The sequence below is a fragment of the Carlito syrichta genome, unplaced genomic scaffold, assembly GCF_000164805.1.
Source record: "Carlito syrichta isolate Samal-C Ts95f unplaced genomic scaffold, Tarsius_syrichta-2.0.1 Scaffold310000, whole genome shotgun sequence".
NCBI classification, from domain to species: Eukaryota; Metazoa; Chordata; class Mammalia; order Primates; family Tarsiidae; genus Carlito; species Carlito syrichta.
The window spans coordinates 198,915-220,228 of NW_007254096.1; the positions used below are offsets into that span (position 1 = coordinate 198,915).

The following is a 21,314-nucleotide window of genomic DNA, read 5'->3' on the forward strand; positions in this document are numbered from 1 at the left end:
ACTAAAAGAATTCTTAAAACAGAAGGGAAATGGTGTGAGAAGGAATCTTGACCCCTACTCTATTTCAAAATATATTTCTGATACAAAAATTAACTCAGAAAGGATTAAAGACATACATTTGGAAGATACAACTATAAAATGCCTAGATAAAAACATAGTTGAATGAATCTTTCTGACCTTGGATTTGGCAATGGTTTCTTAAATATGACACCAAAAGCACAGCAACCAAAGAAAAACATAGATAAATTATATTTCATCAAATTTTAAAACTTCTGGCTGAGTGCAGTGGCTCATGCCTGTAATCCCAGTCTTTGCGAGGTCAAGGCAGGAGAATTGTCTGAACCCAGGAGTTCAAGACCAGTCAAGGCAACATAGAGAGATCTCGTCTCTACAAATAATAATAATGACAATAATAATAATAAATTATCCAGATGTGGTGGCGTGTGCCTGTAGTTTCACTTGGGAGGTTGAGGCTGCAGTGAGTCATGAGCGTGCCACTGCACTCCAACCTGGGTAACAGAGTGAGACACCAACTAAAAACAACAACAACAACAAAAATTCTAAAACTTCTGTACTTCAAAGGAAAATGAAACATTAGCCCACATAAGGGGAGAAAAAAATCTTCAAATCTTATGGACTTGTATCTATAAGATATTAAAAACTCTTACCATACAATCATAATTTTCATATGGGCAAAGGATCTGAATAGACATCTCTTCAAAGAGCACGTATACATGGCCAATAAGCAGACGAAAAGAGGCTCAACATCATTAGCCATCACGGAATTAGAAGCCAATGAGATACCACTCCACACCCACAAGGATGGTGATTACAGAAAAAGACAGATATTAATAAGTGTTGACAAGGATGTGGAGAGATCAGAATCCTCATACAGTGCTGGTGGGAATGTAAAATGTTGTAGCTGCTTCAGAAAGCAGTTAAACAGTCCCTCAAAATGTTAAACACAAAGTTATCATATGAACCAGTCATTTTACTCCTAAGTATGCACTCAAGAGAAATGAAAACATATGTCTACAAAACATTTGTACATAATATTCATAGCAGCATTATTTATAACAGCTCAAAAGTAGAAACAATCCAAATTTCCACTCACTGATATACGAATAAATCAACTATGTCACATTCATGCAGTGGAATATGGATAAACTCTGAAATATTGTTATACGAAAGAAACTGGTCACAAAACACTACATATTGCAAGATTCCATTTTTGAAATGTTCAGAATAGGCAACTTTACAGAGAATGCAGATTCGTGGTTGCCTCGGACTGAGGGAAGCAAAACAGATTGGGGGTGATAATAGCTACAGGGTATGGGGTTTCTTTTGCAGTGATGAAAATGTTCTAAAATGAATTATGATGATGGTTGTAAAACTCTGTGAAAATACTAAAGACTACTGAATTGTACACTCTAAATGAGTAAATTGTATGATACATGAATTACAATAAAGCTGTTACAAAAAAAAAAAGGAATCTTGGGACATCATAAAGGAGAAAAGAAAAAACAGAAAGGAAAAAACTATGAGTAAAGAGAATAGATTTTCCTTTTCCTCTTGAGTTTGCTAAGTTATTTTTGAAAGTTAAGGCAAAAAATTACTGTTTTCTGATGTATTCTCCGTGAATGTAGAGGAAAGAGTGAAGACAATTACAAACAGGAGAAAAAAAGTAAAGAAACTTGAAGGAAGGCAAACTTTTGTGAGAAAATGAATCTTCCCTGAATTCTCAGCATTCCTGTAAAAATTTTAGATGCCAGAGACTCATAAATTAATACTCAATAAAGACAGAAAATGCTTGTTTTTACTTCCCCTAGAAACATGTTACTTTTTACATATCATTAGGATTAGGTCTGCAGTTATTAGTTGCTCTAATGGAAGAGTTAATAGCTTCCATCTGCTAAACCTTCTCTTATCTTTCCATGAGTCAAAAAGTTACAATTCAGGATAGGCACCTAGATAATGTTACAGCACTAGCTTTCAAGTTGCTGAGATTTCTAAAGGGCTAAAAATCCAAGAAACAGAGTCATTCGTACACATTGGGCTTATTTGGCTTCTAGGGGAATTTAATCCAATCGTTAGAATAAGACATTTTCAAGGAGACTCTTTCAGAAGGGGAGAGGGAGGTGCCTGCCCCTCTCTCTCGTTCCTAAATGGCAAAAGTAAACTTTTCTGCATCCCTCACTTACAATATTGGCCTTGTTTGGGACATTTGACCTGAATCGCATCACATTGTCCTAGGACATGAGGGGAATACATACTTCTAATTTTCTGTAAGGTAAATAATAAGAAATTTGCTTCTGATCCAAAACCCTTGTGTGTATATTCACAACACAATTAAAAACGATGAATGTTAAAAACCTAAAAGTGCACTTGAACTGAACACAGTAGACTGTGATATTATATATGTATATTATAATATCTTGAGCAACTGCTTTACAAGGATACACATTCAAAAACACTACAAGAAAATTAAAACTCTGGAAGGTGAATGAAATGGAAGTCTAAAACCTACAAGAAGGCAAGAAAAAGAAAACCAAGAAATTGAAAGCAGAGGAAACAACTAGAAAATAAAAAATAGTAGCAGACTTAAGTCTAACATATCACTAATTACATTACATGGCAAATTATCTATATCTACCAATTAAAAGACAAAGAATATCAGATTGAATTTTTAAAATGTCCCAATTATATGTTGTCTACAATAAATTAAATTCTAATAAGAGTATATGTAGGCTGAAAATAAAAGAATGGGAAGAGTTACACCATGAAAACATTAATTGAAACAAAGTAGGTGTGGCTGTTATCAGATCAGGGCAAAGAAAATTGCTAGAGATAGAAAAGACTCTTACCAATGAGAAACAGAGTCAATGAACTAAAAACATACAACAATCTCACATGTGTATGCACCAAACAATAGCACTACAAAAATCTGTGCAGCAAAAATGACAGAACTGAAAGGAGAAATGGACAAATCTACAAATATATTCAGAGACTTTGACATTCCTCTCTTAATAATTCATAGAACACTTAGAAGATTAGCAAGGATATAAAATAACTCAACATCATCATCAACCAATAGACAACCGGCTAACTTTCTGATTTATTGTAGAGATGAGGTCTCGCCTGCCCAGGCGAGTCTCGAGCCCATGGGCTCAGGCAATCCACTCACCTCAGCCTCCCAAAGGCGCAGGATTACAGGCTGAGCCACCGAGCCCGGCAACCAATAGATTCTAATTGACATTTATAGAACACTCTACCCAACAATGCAGATTAAGTTTTCTTTTCAAGTATTCATGGAACATTTACCAATATAAATAATATCCCGGGACCTAAAACAAACCTCAACAAATTTAAAAGAACTGAAATCATACCACTTGTGTTTTCTCATCATAATGTGTTTAAATTACAAATCAATAACAGAAAAAATAGCAAAAAATCTCCAAGTACTTGGAAACTAAACAACACATTTCTGAATAATCCATGGGCCAAAGAAGAAATCTCAATGACAAAAAAAAAAAAAAAAATTGAAGTGAATGACAGTGGAAATACCACATGTCAAAATGTGAGACACAAGGCAGTGTTTAGAAAATAAAAAGTATAGCACTAAACATGTAAGTAAGAAAAAAGGAACAACCCAAATCAATTATGTAACCTCTCATCATGAGAAATTAGACCAAAATAAGCTCAAAGCAAGCAAAATAGATAAAATAATAAAAATAAGGGCATACATAAATGGAATTGTAAACAAGAAAAAATAAGAAAGAAAGAAAGAAAGAAAGAACAGAATCAATGAGACCAAAATAGATTTGTTGAAAAGATTAATAATATCGACAAACTTCTAGCAAGACTGACAAATGAAAAAAGATAAATTAGCTATCAGGAGTGAAATATGGAATATTATTACAGACCTTACAGATATCAAAAGGGTCATAGGGAAGTACTACACATAACTTTATATGCAAAAATACTACAACTTAGATGAAGTGAACCAATTCCTTGAAAAGTATAAGCTACCAAACTTACCAAATATGAAATAGATCATTTAAATTGTCCTATAACTATTTCCAGCAATTTTTAGTTTAAAAATACTGTTAAAGAAATATCCAGGTCCAGATGATTTAACTGGATTCTTCTCCCAAACATTAGAAGCATTCTATACTAATTCTATACATTTTCTTCCACAAAATAAAAGAGAAGAAACACTTCTCAATGCATTTCATAAAGTCAGAATTAACCTGCTACTACACTACAATGATAGTACAAAAAAGTAAACTATAGACCAATCTCCCTCATGAATATAGATGTTAAAGTTCTTAAAATATTAGCAAACTCAAGTCAGTGTATAAAAGTATTATATATGACTAAGTGTAGTTTATACCAGGGATGCAAAGATGGTTCAATATCTGATTAAGCAGTGTAATCCAAGATTGTATTTTTTTCATATTGGTTCTGTAACAAATTGCCACAAACTAGTCGCTTAAAATAAAAACTTACAATTATGGAGGCAGGAAGTTCAAAGTGGGTGTTTCTGGGCTCAAATAAAGGTATTAGTAGGACTGTATAATTTCTAGAAGTTTTAGGGGATAATCTGTTTTCTTACCCTTTTCAGCTTTTAGAGCTGCTTGCATTCCTTAACTGATGGCCCCCTTCCACCTTATTTTTTTTTTTTTTTTTGAGTTGGAGTCTCACTCTGTTGCCCAGACTGGAGTGCAGTGGCCACTCCCAGCCACCACAGCCTCGACCTGCTGGGCTCCGGCGATCCTTCCGCTTCAGCCTTCCGAGTAGCCAGAATTACAGGCATGCGCTACCACACCCGGCTGATTTTTGATTTATTGTAGAGATGAGGTCTCGCCAAGTTGTCCAGGTGGGTCTCAAACCTGCAGGCTCAGGCAATCCACTCACCTCAGCCTCCCAAAGGCGCGGGATTACAGGCTGAGCCATCAAGCCCGATTCCTTCCACCTTCAAAGCCTTCAGTGGCCAGCTGAGTTTTTCTTACATTATATCTCTCTGGCACTGACGTTATTGCTAGCCTCTTCCACATTTAAGAACACCTGCAGTTACATTAAGACCACCAGTTAATCCAGGATAATTTCTTCATCTCATGGTTCGCTGATTAGTAACATTAATTCCACCTGTAACCTAAGTTCCCATTTGTTAACATACAGTTACCAGGGATTAGGACATGGCCATTTTGGGGGGCCCTTATTCTACCTACAATAATTTGCCCTCTGACTTCCAAAGATCGCATCTGTCTCACCTGGAAAATATATTCAGCCCATTCCAAATTTGCCAAAAGTTTCAACTCATTATAGCACAAAGTCCAAAAATCTCACCTGAGTCTCATCAGCTCAGAATTCTCAAATTTCATCTAAATCGGATATGGGTGAGGCTCTGTGTATGATTCATCCTGAAGCACAAATATCTATTTATCTACTCATTATTCAAAGCATTTGGTGTTAACACCCCTGTGCTCATTTGGCATCATAACTGCACATACCTCCTGTTCCTGCTGCCTCCTGTTCTCTGATGGTGATCACTGGTACTTGTCCCTCAGGCCGAATGCTGGTGCATTGTCCTTGACACCTTTGTTTCTCTCAATTCATCCGCAAGTCTACTGGTTTTTCTTCAAAATTCACAGCCTCTCACTCACTGTGTTCTTTTTTTTTTTTGAGTTCGAGTCTCACCCTGTCGCCCAGACTGTAGTGCAGTGGCCGCTCCCAGCCACTGCAGCCTCGACCTGCTGGGCTCCGGCGGTCCTTCCGCCTCAGTCTTCCAAGTAGCCGGAATTACAGGCGCGCACTACCATGCCCAGCTGATTTTTTGATTTATTGTAGAGATGAGGTCTCGCTGCCCAGGCGGGTCTCGAACCCACAGGCTCAGGCAATCCACTCACCTCAGCCTCCCAAAGGCATGGGATTACAGGCTGAGCCACAGAGCCCAGTTTCACTGTGTTCTAAAACATTCTCTTTACTTGGACCCCCCCCCAACACTCTTCTCCCTAATAGAAAATTTACACAGCAGTCAGAGTGACTTTTTTGAGATTTATATCAGTTCATGCCACTCCTCTGTTCAAAACCATCCTTCCTGACCCACTCGGATCTAAGTCCTTGCTGTGGTCAATAAGGCCTGTGTGATCTGGCTCCTGCCAGCTTCTCAGCCCTGCCTTGGACTGCCCTCTCACGATGCCTGGTCATACTGCCTCATTAGTCCTCCTGCTTAGTGACCTTGTCCTTGTCCCTGGACCTTGGTTCTGACTGTTCCCTCACCTGCAACACTACCCAATTGCCCTGTGGTTTGTTTTTTCGTGTCTTTTGGGCTCTGGTCAAACATCCTCTCCTTGGGTAGGTTGTCTATCTGCTCCAGAATGGCCTCTCCCCTCCATCACTCTGTCAGCTGATCTTGTTTTCTTTATGACACATTCTTCATTGTTTTCTCTTTATTTTTGTTTTTTAAGTCTGTTCCTAAGCCGGGCTCGGTGGCTCAACCTGTAATCCCGCGCCTTGGGAGGCTGAGGTGAGTGGATTACCTGAGCCCGCAGGTTCAAGACCTGCCTGGGCAACTTGGTGAGTCCTCATCTCTACAATAAATCAAAAAATTAGCCGGGCATGGTAGCATGCGCCTATAGTTCCAGCTACTTGGAAGGCTGAGGTGGAAGGACCGCCGGAGCCCAGCTGGTGGAGGCTGCAGTGGCCGGGAGCGGCCACTGCACTCCAGTCTGGGCGACAGAGTGAGACTCCAACTCAAAAAAAAACCTGTTCCTGCGCCATGTCAGCCCCTTGAGGGCAGGGAGTTTGGGATTCCGAGTCCTTGAGTGATGTGAGACACAGAGACGGCCCTCAGTGCATTTTTGGTGGATTAATGAACAAGTAAATGGCAACCATCTGTAAATAACATGAACAAATTGCTGTTTTTGATGATATTTTTTGCCTCTCCTTTCTGTTTCCTTATGCGTTACCAGGAACTTCCTGAGCACTGTTAAGCAGTGATGGTGATAGCAGGCATCCTTGTTTTGTTCTTGACTTAAATAGAAACGTCTCTAGGGTTTTATTGTTAAATATAATTTTGGCTGTTGAAGCAAAATTAAAATACAAGGAGACTTTTTAAAAGTATGCTAAACACATGCTTTTGCAACAAGTTATTCGTAATGTTTTATCCCACATCCATTGGTCCAATATGTTAAAAGTTTTTCTACACTGAACCTTAGCTACATTTTGAGACAATTCCAACTTGAAATAAGTTGTTCTTTTAACTTAATGCTGAATATTGTATCTAGAAGTTTTGTGGGGGTGATCATCAGGAAATTGAGTTTTTTTCCTCCTTGGGTCCTCATCTCACATCAGCTTTCTCTTCTCATGGCTGCCTGTGATCTGTGGGTCAGCCTTCCCTGGAAGACACACTCAGGGCGCAGGGTGGAGCCAAGTGGCCTGGGCTTAGTAATAATGGAATTGCGGAACAGTAAATACTATCTTGCTTCTTTTCACAACTTCTATGTACAACTTTAAATGTTTTCTTGCTAGAGGTGAGTGGAGTCGTGCATTGGTTAAGTGGGACCAGATTTACATGCTTCTGGACTAGATCCTTTTCCAGCTGCCCAGCTGCAGAGGGTCCTTGGTCTGGTCTGGCACACAGCTAGGTACAGCTGCCCAGCCCCGACCTACACGCCCACCACAAGCTCCAGTAGAAGAAAAGCATGGGAAGAGTGGAGGGACAAATCATTTGCCAATGCCATCTCCATTGAGGTGTTAAAATTTCCTGATGAGGCAGGCATTTTACAGATGACAAGACTAAGGCCCAGCCTGAGCCTTTGCATTTGGACCTATGGCAACCTGACTTCAAAGCCTGTGCTCTTTCCACCAGTCTCCTTACAGCTGGTCCCCTGAGTCTGGCCATTCAAATGGCACAATCATGAACAGAGACTTGTCCCCCTCCCTCGCCTTACTCCCCACGGACACTGCAGTGAGATGTCACCTGCTGTCCTGAAATCGGGTAAAGGCCCAGAGCTGAGGATAGAAAGGGAAAAAAGATCTTCAGGGCCAATGAGGCAGAAGCTCTGGCCATGGGGGCCTCCCTGACCCCACAGGCATTCACAGAAGTATCAGACTGTCACATGTTGTACTGGAGTCTGAACAGGGAGGGATGGGAGAGGTGAGAGGGTCAGCCCTTCAGAGGAGGTCAGCCTCTCCCTTTCCCCAGCCTGTGTCCCTCACAAAGCCAAGGACGGGGGATGGGGTCCCTGCCTGCAGGTAAGAGTGGCATTGGCAGCAGCGTCCTTGCTTAACTGCTTGGGTGTGGGCTTGCTGAAGTCCCTCTACCACCAGGGATAGAAGGGAGAGTGTCTGGTGAGAGCTGCCTGGTGGAGAGGGCCCCCTAGTTCCTAAGAATCAAGCAGCAAGATGGCAATGGAACCTAACCCCTGGGAACTGACCTCAGAGGACTGCCCCCACCCCACACTGGCGTGGAAGTGCAGGTGTGAAGGGGTGTGAAGATCCCTCCCCACCAAAAACTCCGTGGGAAGGAGAACATAAAGGAGTAGCTTCGAATCAAGCTGAAGATTAAATATTAGAGGGAAAGAACTGGAGGTGGCTAAAAAGTTGTGGAGTTAGGCCAGAGTGTTAACGGAGCTACTCCCAGAAGAAGGGGGCCTGAGAAAGACAGCTGAGGGACAGATGTGGAACAGGCAAGACCACTTCAGACTGAGGCTCCCCAGCAAGCTGGTTCCATGCTGTTGGTTGACTAAATGGGTTCCTGAAAACCTAAGTGCAAGTCTCTGGGAAGTCCTGGACACAACAGGCATCTGGGGAAGTAGATTCCCAATGGGGCCTTTCCACACCCTTTAGTTAGATTCGCTGATTGTGGACTCAGTTATTCCAGATAGGCCTTCAGAGATGTCATTGATTACCTGCTCGGAAGCTCCCTGCAGCCCCTGACTTCAGGGTGTTAATATAAAACACACACACACATACACATATTTGGAAAAGAGAGAAGACTTTTTTTTTCTTTTTTTTGAGTCGGAGTCTCTCTCTGTTGCCCAGGCTGGAGTGCAGTGGCAGCTTCACAGTCACTGCAGCCTTGATCTGCTGGCTCAGGTAATTTCATACCTAGCTAACTTTTTGATTTTTTTTTCTTTTGTAGTGACAGGGTCTTGCTATGTTGCTCAGGCTGGTTTTGAACTCCTGGCCTTGGGTAAGTATTTCTTCCTTTTCAATCTGGATGAGTTTTCTTGCCTAATTACCCTGGCTGGAACTGCCGGTACGATGGTGAATGGATGTGGCAAAGGTAAACATCCATGTCATTTTCCTGATCTTAGGGGAAAAGCATCTGGTCTTTCACCATTAAATATGATGACGGCTGTGGATTTTCCATAGGGGCCCTTTTTCCAATTGAAGAAGTTTCCTTTTATGCCCAGTTTATTGAGTATTTTCATCATGAAGTGGTTGGATTTTGTCAAACTCCTTTTCGCTGTCCACTGAGACGATCATGTGGTTTTTTTCCCCTTTATTCTATTAATATGGTGTATTACATGAATTTATTTTCATATAGTGAACTAACATTGCACTCTTAGGAGAAATACCATTTCATCATGGTATATAATCCTTTTCATATGCTGCTGGATTTGGTTTACTAATATTCAGTGGAGGATATTTGCATCTACAGACATACTTTAAAGACATTGTGGTTTGTTTCCAGACCACTGCAATAAAGTGAATAATACCACAATAAAGCAAGTCACACACACTTTTTGGTTTCCCAGTACATATAAAAGTTATGTTTATACTATATTGCAGTCTATTAAGTGTGCAATAACATTATGTCTAAAAAACAATGTACAAGCCGGGCACAATGGCTCATGCCTGTAATCCCAGCACTCCAAGCCTGAGTGAGAGACTCCAACTCAAAAAATAAAAACAAAAAACAGTGTACATACCTTGCTTAAAAAATACTTTATTTCTGGCTCACCTGTAATCCCAGCACTTTGGGAGGCAGAGGCAAGAGGACTGCCTGAACCCAGGAGTTTGAGACCAGTCTGGGAAGCTTGGTGAGACCTTGTCTCCACAATAAATCAAAAATTAGCCGGGTGTGGCTGTAGTTCAGTTACTTGGAAGGCTGAGGCAGAAGGATAGCCTGAGCCCAGCAGGCCAAGGCTGCTGTAGCCATGAGTGTGCCACTGCACTTCAGCCTGGGTGACAGAGTGAGACTCCGACTCAGAAATGCTAATGTTCTTCTGAACCTTCAGTGAGCTGTAATCTGTTTACTGGTGAAGGGTCTTGCCTCAGTGTTGATGGCTGCTGATTGTTCAGGGCAGTGGTCGAAGGTTGGGATGGCTGTGGCAAGTTTCTTAAAATAAGACAACAATAAAGTATGCTGTATCAGGGACTTTTCCTTTCATGAAATATTTCTTTGTAGCATGTGATGCCATATGATAGTATTTTACCCACAGAAGTTCTTTCAAAATTGAAGTCGATCATCTTAAACTTTATCAAGTTCGTTTATGGAATATTCTAAATCCTTTGTTGTCATTTCAACTATGTTCATAGCATCTTTACCAGGAGCAGATTCCCTTTCAAGAAACCGTTTTCTTTGCTTATCCAGAAGAAACTCCTCATTTGTTAGGTTGTTCGATTCCATAACACCTTCAGGCTCCGCCTCTCATTCTAGTTCTGCTATTTTACTTTCACCACATCTGCAGTTACTTCCTCCCCTAAAGTTCTGAACCCCTCAAAGTCACCCATAAGGATCGAAATTGACTTCTTTCCAACTACTGTTCGCATTGATATTTTGATCTCGTCTCATGAATCATAAACATTCTTAATGATATCTAGAAGGTGAATTCTTTCCAGAAGGTTTTCAATTCACTTTGTCCAGGTCCATCAGAGGAATCACTGTCCATGGCAGCTATAGCCTTATGACTTGTGTTTCTAAAAGTAGTAAGACTTGGAAGCAAACATTACTCCTTGATCTGTGGGCTGCAGAATGGACATGGGCACGGAAACATAAATCTCATACATCTCCATCGTAGCTCTCGGGTGACCGGGTGCATTGCCAATGAGTAATATTTTGAAAGAAATCTTTTTTTCTGAGCAGTTAAGTTGCAACAGTGGACTTAAAATATTAAGGACAACACGCTTAACATAAACAGATGTACTGTCATTCAGGCTTTGTTCTTCCATGTACAGGATACAGGCAGAATAGATTTAGCATAATTCTTAGGGGCCCTAGGATTTTGGAATGGTAACTGAGAATTGGCTTCAACATAAAGTCGCCAGCTACACTAGACCCTAAAGAGAGCCAATCTGTCCTTTGAAGACAGGCATTGATTCCTCTTTAGCTATGGAAGTCCCAGATGGGGCTCCCTTCTCTTGCAGGTGTTAGTGCCTTTGAACATCTCAATGATGCAGGGATCTTCAGTTCAGTTCAGATCCAAGGCCTAAACTCCCATTCCTCACACTCTGGGCATTATATTTTGTTCGTAGAGGAAACGTTTCACATTTAATAGCTACTATTGTGGGTCCAGTTTACATTTATCATTTTTCAAAATTTCCCTGGCCTTTAGGGATTTTCCATATTTTCTGGTGAGATCAGCACTCCACTTAACAAAGCATGTTTGTTGCAATTTATTCATCTGAAGGTTTTGTAGAAGTGGAGAATTTTTTTTTTTTGAGTTGGAGTCTCACTCTGTCGCCCAGGCTGGAGAGCAGTGGCACTCTCACAGCTACAGCAGCTTTGACCTACTGAACTCCGGCGATCCTTCTACTTCAGCCTTCAGCTAGAACTATAGGCACATACTACCACACCTGACTTTTTTTTTTTAAATTGTAGAGATGAGGTTTCACCAAGTTGCCCAGGTTGGTCTCAAATCCCTGAGCTCAGGCTATCCTCTTGCCTCAGCCTCCCAAAGTGCTGGGATTACAGGCTTGGCCCAGTCAGGAGTGGAGAATTTTCTAGAAAACTTTGATGCCAGTAAATATCTTCATCATTTTCCCCATTGCTTTATTGAGGTATAATTTACATACAGTAAAATGCACACATCCTAAGTATACAGCTCAATAAATTAAAAATACATACAAACATATATGCATATGCTACCACTATCTTAAAGTATCTAAAGACAGAGTATTTCCATCATTCCAGAAAGTTCCCTCATGCTCTTTTCTAGTCAATACTTGTGCCCAAATGTAACCAGCCCAGATTTGTCTGTTCTTGAGCTTCATATAAATATTTCTAGCTTTTCAATTTGTTTTAGATTTATCCCTGTTATCAGTACTTCCTTCAACTGCAGATTAGTATCCAGTGTATAAACACACCATTACACAATTATTTCTTAACTTGTTGATGAATATTTAGGTTGTTTATAGTTTACAGTTGTATTATACAAATTGCTATGAATATTTTTATATGAGTCTTGTAAAAATACACCCCTCATTTCTCTGGGTGTATTTCTAAAAAGTGGAATCACAGACACAGGGTAGGAATATTTTTACCTTTACAGCAAACTGACCATTTACTGAGGTGGTTATGCCATCTCACACTTCCATCAGTTGCTCCCACATTCTCACCATTTGGCAGGGGTACAGTGACATTTTGTGGTTTTATTTCACATTCCCTGTGACCGATGTTGAGCACCATTTCCTATGCTAACTGTGCATGTGGATAGCTTTGGAGAAGTGCACGTTCAAGTCACTTACCTATTTTCATGTTAGGTTGCTGTTACAGTGGTTATCAAAAGTTATTTGCTTTCCTTCGTCAGTTCTAGGCATTGTGAATATCTTTTCCTAGGCTGTGGTTTTTTGCCTTTTCACTAACAGTGTCTTTTTGATAAGTATCTAATTTTGATGAAATTTATCAGAATTTTGTTTAATAGCTTTTGGGTCCTAAGATATCTTTGTCTATCTCAACATAGTGAAGTTTTTTTTATGTTTCCTTCTGCAGGATTTGTTTTGTCCTTCAGATTTAGGTCTATAATGCATTTTGAATGACTTGTGCATGGTATGAAGAAGTCCTGTTTTTTTGCTTGTTTTCCCTAGTTACTCCAGCACCAGTTGAAAACAATTTTCCTTTTCCTATTGAATTGCTTAGTGCTTTTGTTAAAAAGTCAATGACCATATATTTGTGGGTCTATTTCTGGACTTGTCTACCTACTGACCCATTTATTTACCCTAACTCTAGTACTCACTGTTAATTACTGTAGTTTTAGAGCAGGTATCGACACTGGGTAGTGCAAGTACTCCAATTTTGTTTTTCTTCTTTAAGATTATCTTGGCTATTCTGGGTCTGTTGCATTTCCATATGTATTTGTCAATTGCTACTAGAAAGCCTCGTGGGATTTTGATTTCATCGAATCTATACATCACTTTGTGGGAAATTGACAGCTTAGCATTATGTAGTATTTCAATGCATGAGCACAGTATATCTATTTATTGTGATGTTCTATAATTTTTCTCAGCAAGCACTGTTTTGTAGTTTTCAGGGTAGAGGTCTTGCCCATCTTTTGTTAACTTTCTTCCTAGATAGCCTTTGAGACTACCATAAATAGTATATTTTAAAGTTTAATTTTCAAGTGTGTGTTGCTAGTGCAGAGGCTGTATACTGAATTTCATTATATTTGTCTCATATTCTGCAAAATTATAAGATCTGGTAGATTTAGCAAGCAAATGATTGGCAACCTTCAAGAAATCAGAGAAGGGATAAAATGTCATATAACTGAAAACAGATGTCCTTTTTCGAGTGGCATCAACAGTGACTTACTCTTTGCATACAACCTCTCACAGTTACTACCCGGAAATGCTACCTTCCAAACGTCTTTCTCCTTTGGAGAACATGTAACTGTGGGATTATTAAATCTGTTCCTGGCACACTTTTTTTTTTTGAGTTGGAGTCTCACTCTGTCACCTAGGCTGGAGTGCAGTGGTACTCTCCTGGCCACCCCAGGGTTGATCTGTTGGGCTCTGGCAATCCTTCTGCCTCAGCCCTCCAAGTAGCCAGAATTACAGGCACATGCTACCACGCCCGGCTAATTTTTGATTTATTGTAGACATGAGGTCTTGCCAAGTTGCCCAGGCGGGTCTCGAACCCGCCGGCTCAGGCAGTCTACTCACCTCAGCCTCCCAAAGTGCTGGGATTACAGGCTGAGCCACTGAGCCCAGCCTGGTACACTTCTTGAAAGATGAGAAGAACATCAAATCCCTACAAAGAAGAGTCTCTGTTTTTCAGTTAAATGTAGAATGGAGGCAAAAAGGACATGACCTTCACAATGTCCTCCATCTGCAAAATGATGAACATTCTCAGTATTTAATGGCAGAATGATTTCTCAAGATGCCAACAGAACAGAGAGACATATTAAAATGGATTGAAGCTGGGATGCAGTGAGATTCAAATTATTCTTATGAATTCTTCACTGGTCAGATGATAATCCCATCTTTTCATCCTTCGTTTCCTTTTTCATTCATTTTTTTCTTCCCAATTTGATTTATAACAGGGTGATTAGCATGTGCCTAACTTACAAATAGCCAGGTATTTATAGCAGGGATCCACTATAGCTTCAAATAAAACCAATGTAAGGCACAACTATTCAGGAATATTTTGTATTTTCAAAGTATTTGGAATTCTTTAATTAGAAAAATAAAGGCAATGAGATGATCTATCAGGTTCTAAAAGTACTCATGAATTAAATCGCTTGCATCCCCCACTTAAAAAAAACCCAACAAAATAAGATCTTAAATCACATTGCTGTTAAGCTTTCTTACAATAAGAAATAAGAGCAAATTATGCTAGAGTTCAAGAACCTGAAATTCTGAGCATGAAAATAATTTATTGATTAGACATCTTGTTTATTCAAGCAGTAGGCCTACTGAAGATAGAATTAATACAACTCATGGAATAAGAAAAAATTCCATCCAGCACCTGCTTCATTACAAATTTTCTGGGGACACAGTTTATGCATTCCATACTAGCGCCTCACCCTACAGTATCCCCATGTGCTGATGCTAACAAATTTGAAGAGGATATGAGAAACTCTGTTCATCCAACTTGGCAAGTATCACTCGTGATGTGACTTTTGGAAACATTCTTAGGTACAAGAAATAGCACTGCCTGCAGTGAGAGTCTTTGATAATTAAAGAAGAGAATTCTATTAAATATAATCTTACAAATAGGAAATAAAATATATGCATTTTTTGCCAATGGATTGCTTTACAAATCAGGAAAAAAATGTAACAATGAAATTCTTTTAAATGAGATTAAAAGATTACCTTTTAATTGATAACTTTTAATTGACAGGTGATTTTATGGTATTAAAAAATCAGAGAAAAATAAACACAATTTAACCTAAATGGAATTTGGGGAAGAAATGCAGGACTATTAATATGTAATAATAGCTGCACTTCTTTGGCTAAGTCATTAAAAAATGCCACTTAAATATTTTCAGTCAAATTTTATTTTTAAAAAAGCAGCAGATCAACATGACAATTCAAGAATCTAATCTAAATATGCACTTGACAATGAAGCACATCTGAGTATGGAGTGTAAAAGGTTTTCCAAAAAACCATCACATATATTATCTCCAAGTACCCAAATAATAAACCACTTCTGCAGGCCTTTTAAGTGGAATCATAAACAAAGAACTGAAGATTTATTGCTGTGAAAACAAATCTGTAGTACAGTAGTATGAATCTTGGGTATTAAGCATCATCAGCTGGATCAAGTTAACAAGTTGAGAATGCGATAAGAAATTTATGTGTAGGTGTGTGTGCAAATCTATAAGCCAGTTGACCCAAGAGCAACTGAGATATCTAACTTGTTCAGTTGAGACCAGACATTATGTTAAATCTCCATTTTTTAGAAGGCAATTAAAAATTACAACTCCAACAGCCCACAAACCAAATAAACTGTAGAAAGGAATTAAAACTATGTTCAAAGAGCCTTTTTTTTTTCAGCTCAATTTCAGCACCCCAAGGAAAATATAAGCATCCATGACTATCACAGATGAAAACAAAATGAATGTCATTGGAATCAGTTATTTTTCCCCACTGAGGTATAAAAATCTATATAGAAATTTGATACTATACTATAACAAATTGTACTTCTCATAGTTCTGTTTTAATTTCCTTTAAACCTTGTTTAATATAGTTTTTTAATGTTGTAAAAATGTCATCTTCATGATTCTGAATCTGGTTCCAGTTCTTTTATTTTTATATCAATAATTAATATACTGGCTACCAGTTCTAATCAGGAAAAAAAGAATCTTGAAAATCTCTTCATTATGACAGCACGTTCAGCAGAAAGTACTGATGTGCAAGCAAACACAGGAGGCATAGCTCTCCGGAAAGCACATTTTGTTGATTGTTTCACTGTCTAAATATTCTTTACCATGATTCTTGATGAAAGACTCTTCCAATCTTGTAAACATCAGTGTGCACAGTCTCACTCCTATGCAGTTTCACGTCCGTGGACAAGAAGGCTGGTTCACAGCTAGTGAAAAGCTAGAGGAGTCTAAGTTTTAATGGCTGATAAACCTTACATCCTGCAGAGGAGGAAAGCACTTTTCCTTTTTTGCTACTTAAGAATGTGGCAGAAATGTATGCTGAGGTAGCCCAGTCAATCCTTGTGTTTTTTTCTTTTTTGTAAATTTGGTCTCAGAATATTTCTGGAAGGGTGACATTTCGAAGAAGCCACTGCTGGGACCGGCTTCCATTGCAGTCTCTAATACTGGGCACCTGGCTATCCTCTTCTGTGGCTTTATCCAGGCACTGGTTACTGTTCACATGCTGCAGGGTTAATTTCTGAAAGTAACAACAACAAAAAAATCTTAACAGGAAAGTGGAAAAACAACAAAACACCTCAACCATCATATCTAGTGACTATTAAAATCCTCAGTAAGAAAAGGTGTTGTTTTTTGGGGCAGTATAGATTACTTAAGAGACAATGGAAAAATGGCATGTATTTAAAGATAGCACTGAGTGTTGTGCAGGAGAGAGAAAGACACTGGGGTACAGTGGGGCACAATGAACTTGCAGTAAGATGACCTAAATTCTAAGTCCTAATGCTGGCATAAGCTTTATCACACTATGAGAAGTTTCTATTTTGGGGGGCTTCAGTTTCCTAAACAACCAAACAAACAAACAAAGACCAGATTAGTGGTTCCTAATTCAAGATCCTTAACCTATAAAGATGTGGGGTACAATTCAGGGTTAGGTATACAAATGTTGATTATGCAGGTATGCTTGTTGATGAGGTATGCCCCTCCCTCCCCTAGCAGTTTCCCTCAACTGCCAATCCCACCCACCCCCAACAATTTCCCACTACTGCCAATCCCTTTCTTCTAGTATTAAAGTTGTTCAAGGTCCATTTATGAGTGAGAACATATGGTACTCTGTTCTTTGTTTCTGTGACAGATCACTGAGTATGACTGACACTAAATCCATTCAGGTTGCTACAAAGTTCATATGTTTGTCCTTCTTTATGGCTGCATAATATTCCATTGTATATATGTACCACATTTTTAAAATCCAGTTCAGCTTCGATGGGCAACATGGTTGGCTCCATGTTTTGCTATTGTGAATAGAGCTGCAACAAACATACGTGTGCAGGTATCTTTTTTGTAGAATGATTTGATCAACCTATTTTCAAATAGTTATTATTTCAAAATAGTTTCATTTCCCTGTGATAAGGCTGTTCAAGTTAACTTTGTGACTCTAAATCTCAAGTTTTTAGAAACGCAGGTTTTTCTGACAACTCAAAATCCTAAGAATGCTGGGATGGCTGAGAGTTAGTACAATCTTATGATTGTTCCCATCAAATCCAGAGGCTGTTCTTATGGCTACGGAAGGTGGTGTGGTGCAGAAGACAACACAGGAATGTGGAGTTAGACAGTCGGGGAGCACAGCCTCGGTAACTTGAGTTTTCTCATTTTTAAAAGGAAAATCACGACTTTGAGCAGATTTTATGAGATCCAGAAGTTAAAGTATGCAGTGCCTCGCTGACAAAAGAGGTACTTACTAGTAGATATAGTTCTGCATCTTTCTATCTACTTATTTACATTCTAAATTTGATACTGTCATGTTGATTTTCAGGATAATTTTGAAAGAGCAGAACAGATAAAGGTTAACAGATACATAGTTATAATGATCCACATCAATGATTCTGATAATGCCCTCTGGTCACCTGAAGAACTTTAAAGTAGTTGTATAAGAATCTGCATTAAGGGCTACCTTTAAGCTTAAATGATTAAAGAAACATGAAATGTTTAACACACAGTTACCTAATTATTTTACTCATGGATCTATTTTACTGTAGTTCTTTTATATGAAAGATTTCATTTTCTTTCTTTTTTTTTGAGTTGGAGTCTCACTCTGTTGCCCAGGCTGGAGTGCAGTGGCATGCTCATGACCACTACAGCCTCGACCTTCTGGGCTCAGGCGATCCTTCTGCCTCAGCCTTCCAAGTAGCTAGAACTACAGGCGCACACCACCATGCCTACGTAATTTTTGATTTATTGTAGAGATGAGGTCTTGCCAAGTTGCCCAGGCTGGTCTCAGGCAATTCTCTTGCCTCCACCTCCCAAAGTACTGGGACTACAGGAGTGAGTCACCATGCCTGGCCGAAGATTTCATTTTCGTGAGGCTTCTTTTGCACTTATCTGAACTTACAACAAAACCTAATGTTTCTGTAACTATTTTGGCTTCCTGTCATTGATTATTCCTCTGTGCTGTCAAAGTGGGAGCTGGTAAATGACAGTATGTGACTATCAGCATTAACCTTAGGTTCAGTATTATATCTTTTATGCTTACAAATGCTTAAGAAATGAACTTTCAAGACAGTAGCATGGCTGTGTGGTTTTTATTTTGTATATAGGTGTTGTTTAGTTCATTGGTTGAGAGGATGGGCTTTGCAGTCAGACATTCCTGGAGTGAATTCCTTTTTGACACTTACCAACCACGTGACAAAAACTTAACCTCTTTGAGGTTCACCTTCCTCATTTATTAAAAGGGGACAAAAATACTCACCTCACTGGGATTTTGTGAGGAAACACTGAGATAATGTACATAAAGTGCTGTCTAGCCCAGAGTAAGTGCTTGATAAATGGTACTTATTATGGGAAAGCTCAACATCCTAACAACGTCCTGAGCAACCATAGTCTAGCAGCTAGCCAGCTGGGGCATAGCACACACACTGCTGAGAGTCCTTCAGTCTTGGGTCAGACAAAAGCAATAGAGAACAAGAACCTCTCAAACACTCCAGCAGTCCCCATAAAGCATCCTTCATCAGGCCTATAGTCATTGTTACTAAAAATAAAAATAAAAAACACTAAGCACAACAAAAAATTTAGTTGGGAGAGTTGGTCTCTCAACCTAATTTCTAAAAATGTGTATTTCACTTATCTAGATTTATTAAAATAAACCCATCACAAAGACAGGTTATTGCTCCATGCTGTATATTTAACTATTCAGCATCAAGACAGAATCCCGTAATTTAGGAGGTGAGCAATGCCCAGGAGGTCTGACCTCTGGTGAAGAACCAGACAACTCTGGCTTCTGACAACAGATGCAGAGTTCTGTGGCTCAGAACCCTGTGGGCGCTGTCATCACAGCACTCTACAGAGGACCCAGGTGATATTGACTTGTCTACACACAGAAAGCTGGATTACCTGGACAATCAAGAATATATGTCTAACTGTAACCTTTGAAGGGGAATATAAAAGCTACAATTAATCATTGCACAAAGTCTATCTGCAACCTAGAAGAAATAATTTGCTCACCTCTTGTCCTCACCTGTAGCTATAACTGGGTCTAAATCTAAAGACAGATACAAAGAGTCAAAGCAAAAGAGCCTGGTGTCATAAATTTTATGCAATATGTAATAGAAACAAAACTCAAAAATATTAATCAAAGATAGCATGGTGTAGTGCAAAGAATCCTGGATCTAGTCACACCATTTACCTGTTCTGTGACTTTGGATAATTAAGTTCCAATCTAAGCATCAGTTACTATTTACATTAAAGAGTGTCCTATGTTATTTCTAGGGATCCTTTAAAATATAAGACTTCATGCTTTTTGGTTTAGAATATAACTCACTGACAAAATTATTCAGTTATTTTTCCAGACCGTTGCTTTCAGGGTTGGAGGCAGCCAATCCTGACAGCTGGTCTCCCAGAACTCCTATGCATCTGCTCAGCTGTTGGACCTGTGTCCCAACTTGATGCCTTCTGCCCAGCCTTGCCGTCTCCCTTTCCTTTTTACAGGTACTGATCCAAAACATGCTCCCTAAGAAATGTCCCAAACACTAAACTTTATTTTGGAGTCTGCTTCTGGGAGAAATGAGCCTGGGGCATTAAAAGTTTATCTTAGGGAGTAAAGTGACCTAGAAGTTTTGAAATGTCACACTTATAACTGGCTCTTTCCAAATACTCCAAGCAACCTCCAGCTCTCTACACATTTTGTTAAACATTTACTTTTGGCATACCTCTTGTGGTAGACTGTATCAGATGGACAGCCAACAGTCATTTTCAACCCCCATCTCTTGGCCACCTTGTACTACAGAGTCTAGAAAACCAGCTGCTTGCTTTCCCAGCCTTTCTCGCAGCTGGGGGTCACTATGGGATGACGTTCTGGCCAATGACACATAAGCAGAGCCTGCTAAGCAGCTTCCAAAGAAAACTTCTGCCTTCCTGATGAAGAACAGCACATGTGGTAGCGTAACACTCCCCCCACCTTTCTGCCTGGAATTGGGATGTGATAGTGAGTGCCGCAGGACCATCTTGTGGCCACAGGAAAAGCCAAGAATATTCAGCACTGTTATCTTTGACATCATGCCATTGGATCTACTTACTTCTGGACTTATGTAAGAAAAATAAATCCCAATTTTTTCAAGGTATAATGAATAGGTTTTTACATTGCCTAATTAGTATATTTTCATTTTCCAGTGAACTTAAAAGTGGGAGGATTTTTCATTTTAAAAATTATATGGTTGTCACAATGGTTGTGTGGTGCCACTGGCACTCACTGTCTAGAACCAGAGATATGAGACATTCTGCAAGGCATGGGACAGTCACACCCACAGTGACGGTAGCATGCCCCATGAGGAATCCTTGGACAGGACACTTGAGTCATTTCCAATGGCCATACTTTCTGAGTTATTATTGTAGTTAATTTTATTTTTACTATACTTTGGCACTGTGAAGGGAGACCCAGGATTTATAAAACATGGCCTCTGTCTTCTAGGATCTAACAATCTAATAGTGGAGAAAAGACTAGATAAATAACTACAAAGAAGCATGGCATACAGGGGTCTCAGATAATATTATAAT

The 21,314-nt window shown here is 39.4% G+C and overlaps 1 protein-coding gene across 1 annotated transcript in view; it reads right to left on the reverse strand.

Annotated features, from left to right (window-relative positions):
- Positions 1-14,802: 14,802 nt before the first annotated feature.
- Positions 14,803-21,314, reverse strand: part of LOC103270778 (polypeptide N-acetylgalactosaminyltransferase 1) — a 40,034-nt gene continuing 33,522 nt past the window's right edge. The window contains exon 9 of the mRNA XM_008068297.2: positions 14,803-16,791. Within this exon, the coding sequence (XP_008066488.2) occupies positions 16,645-16,791 (147 nt within the window). The 3' untranslated portion in view covers positions 14,803-16,644. The remainder of the gene's footprint in view (positions 16,792-21,314) is intronic.